The sequence below is a fragment of the Plasmodium cynomolgi genome (genome assembly GCF_000321355.1).
Source record: "Plasmodium cynomolgi strain B DNA, scaffold: 1025, whole genome shotgun sequence".
NCBI classification, from domain to species: Eukaryota; Apicomplexa; class Aconoidasida; order Haemosporida; family Plasmodiidae; genus Plasmodium; species Plasmodium cynomolgi.
The window spans coordinates 313-1,402 of NW_004193137.1; the positions used below are offsets into that span (position 1 = coordinate 313).

At 28.1% G+C, this 1,090-nt stretch overlaps 1 protein-coding gene across 1 annotated transcript; it reads left to right on the plus strand.

Annotated features, from left to right (window-relative positions):
* Window positions 1-696: 696 nt before the first annotated feature.
* PCYB_006520 (hypothetical protein) lies at window positions 697-923 on the plus strand (the record flags this gene model as incomplete). Its single annotated transcript, XM_004228073.1, has 2 exons — window positions 697-871; window positions 895-923. 2 exons carry the CDS (start codon window positions 697-699, stop codon window positions 921-923), a joined length of 204 nt encoding a protein of 67 aa, XP_004228121.1.
* Window positions 924-1,090: the final 167 nt, after the last annotated feature.

Here is a 1,090-nt window from a genome sequence, read left to right on the forward strand (position 1 = left end):
AATATGAATGGTCTAATTTTCTTCAAGTTTTTATAAAACTAAAATTTAATTTAAAGCGCGATCATGTTTTTCTTAATAATTATCCCCCCATACTTTGCCGTTATATTAACTATTGGTTGAATAACAAAATCAGAAATTAATACCACGATATAGATGAATCTAAGTTTAACCATACAGATCAATTTATGCAGAATGGTCATAACCTTAAAGCTTATAACTATTCTCCATCTGAAATATATTACATAGACACTAACATATTTTCAACAATGAAAAAATTATATGATTTGTATGGTGCCTTTATAATAATTAACGATCAAAAGGGTGGCGAATCCTTATGTATTAACTTTACTGAGTTAATTCAGAATTATCAAAGTATTAAAAGGGAATACGTAGGATAAAATAATAAAATATTAAGTCAGTTGAAAAACCTCAAAGGTTTCATCTACAAAATTAAATTGATCCCCAAAGATAAATATGGGGAAAATAGATCTAATCTTATTATTAGAAAGTGATACCACATATCATGAAAAATAAGGTGTCGAAACAGAACAAGCAAATAAAACGCAATTGGGAGAAGTAGACAATATAAATTTCGTTTCGAAGTTCATAAATAAAAAATTAGGTTTTCTATTTCGAGCACTCAGATCGGAAGAAAATGAGGAAGAAGGAAAGGAAACATCTTCCTCAGTAGGTACAATGAATGTTGAAGAAAATAAAATGGTACCTAGTGTAGAGGAAAAAACTGCTACAAATGGAGATATGACAAGCGGAAAGAATATATCAGATAGCTTAGGAACGATAAAAGTTGCGATTTCTAACACTTTAGGATTTGTTGAATCAGAACCTCTGATTGGTATCTCTGATGGGATAGGTGATTTATTTTTACATTTTAAGGTATTAAAAATTACGCTCGAAACATTTAAACTTGTATCCATATCTGTGCATAATGCGTTTTAATAAAAATTACTATTATAATAAAATTAAATTTTAAAACTTTTCATATTTTCTTTTTAATATTAATATACTTCTGTCGGATCTTTATCCAGAAGACGAAACAAAAAGCAAGAAACAAATTACTAATGGTCTTAAC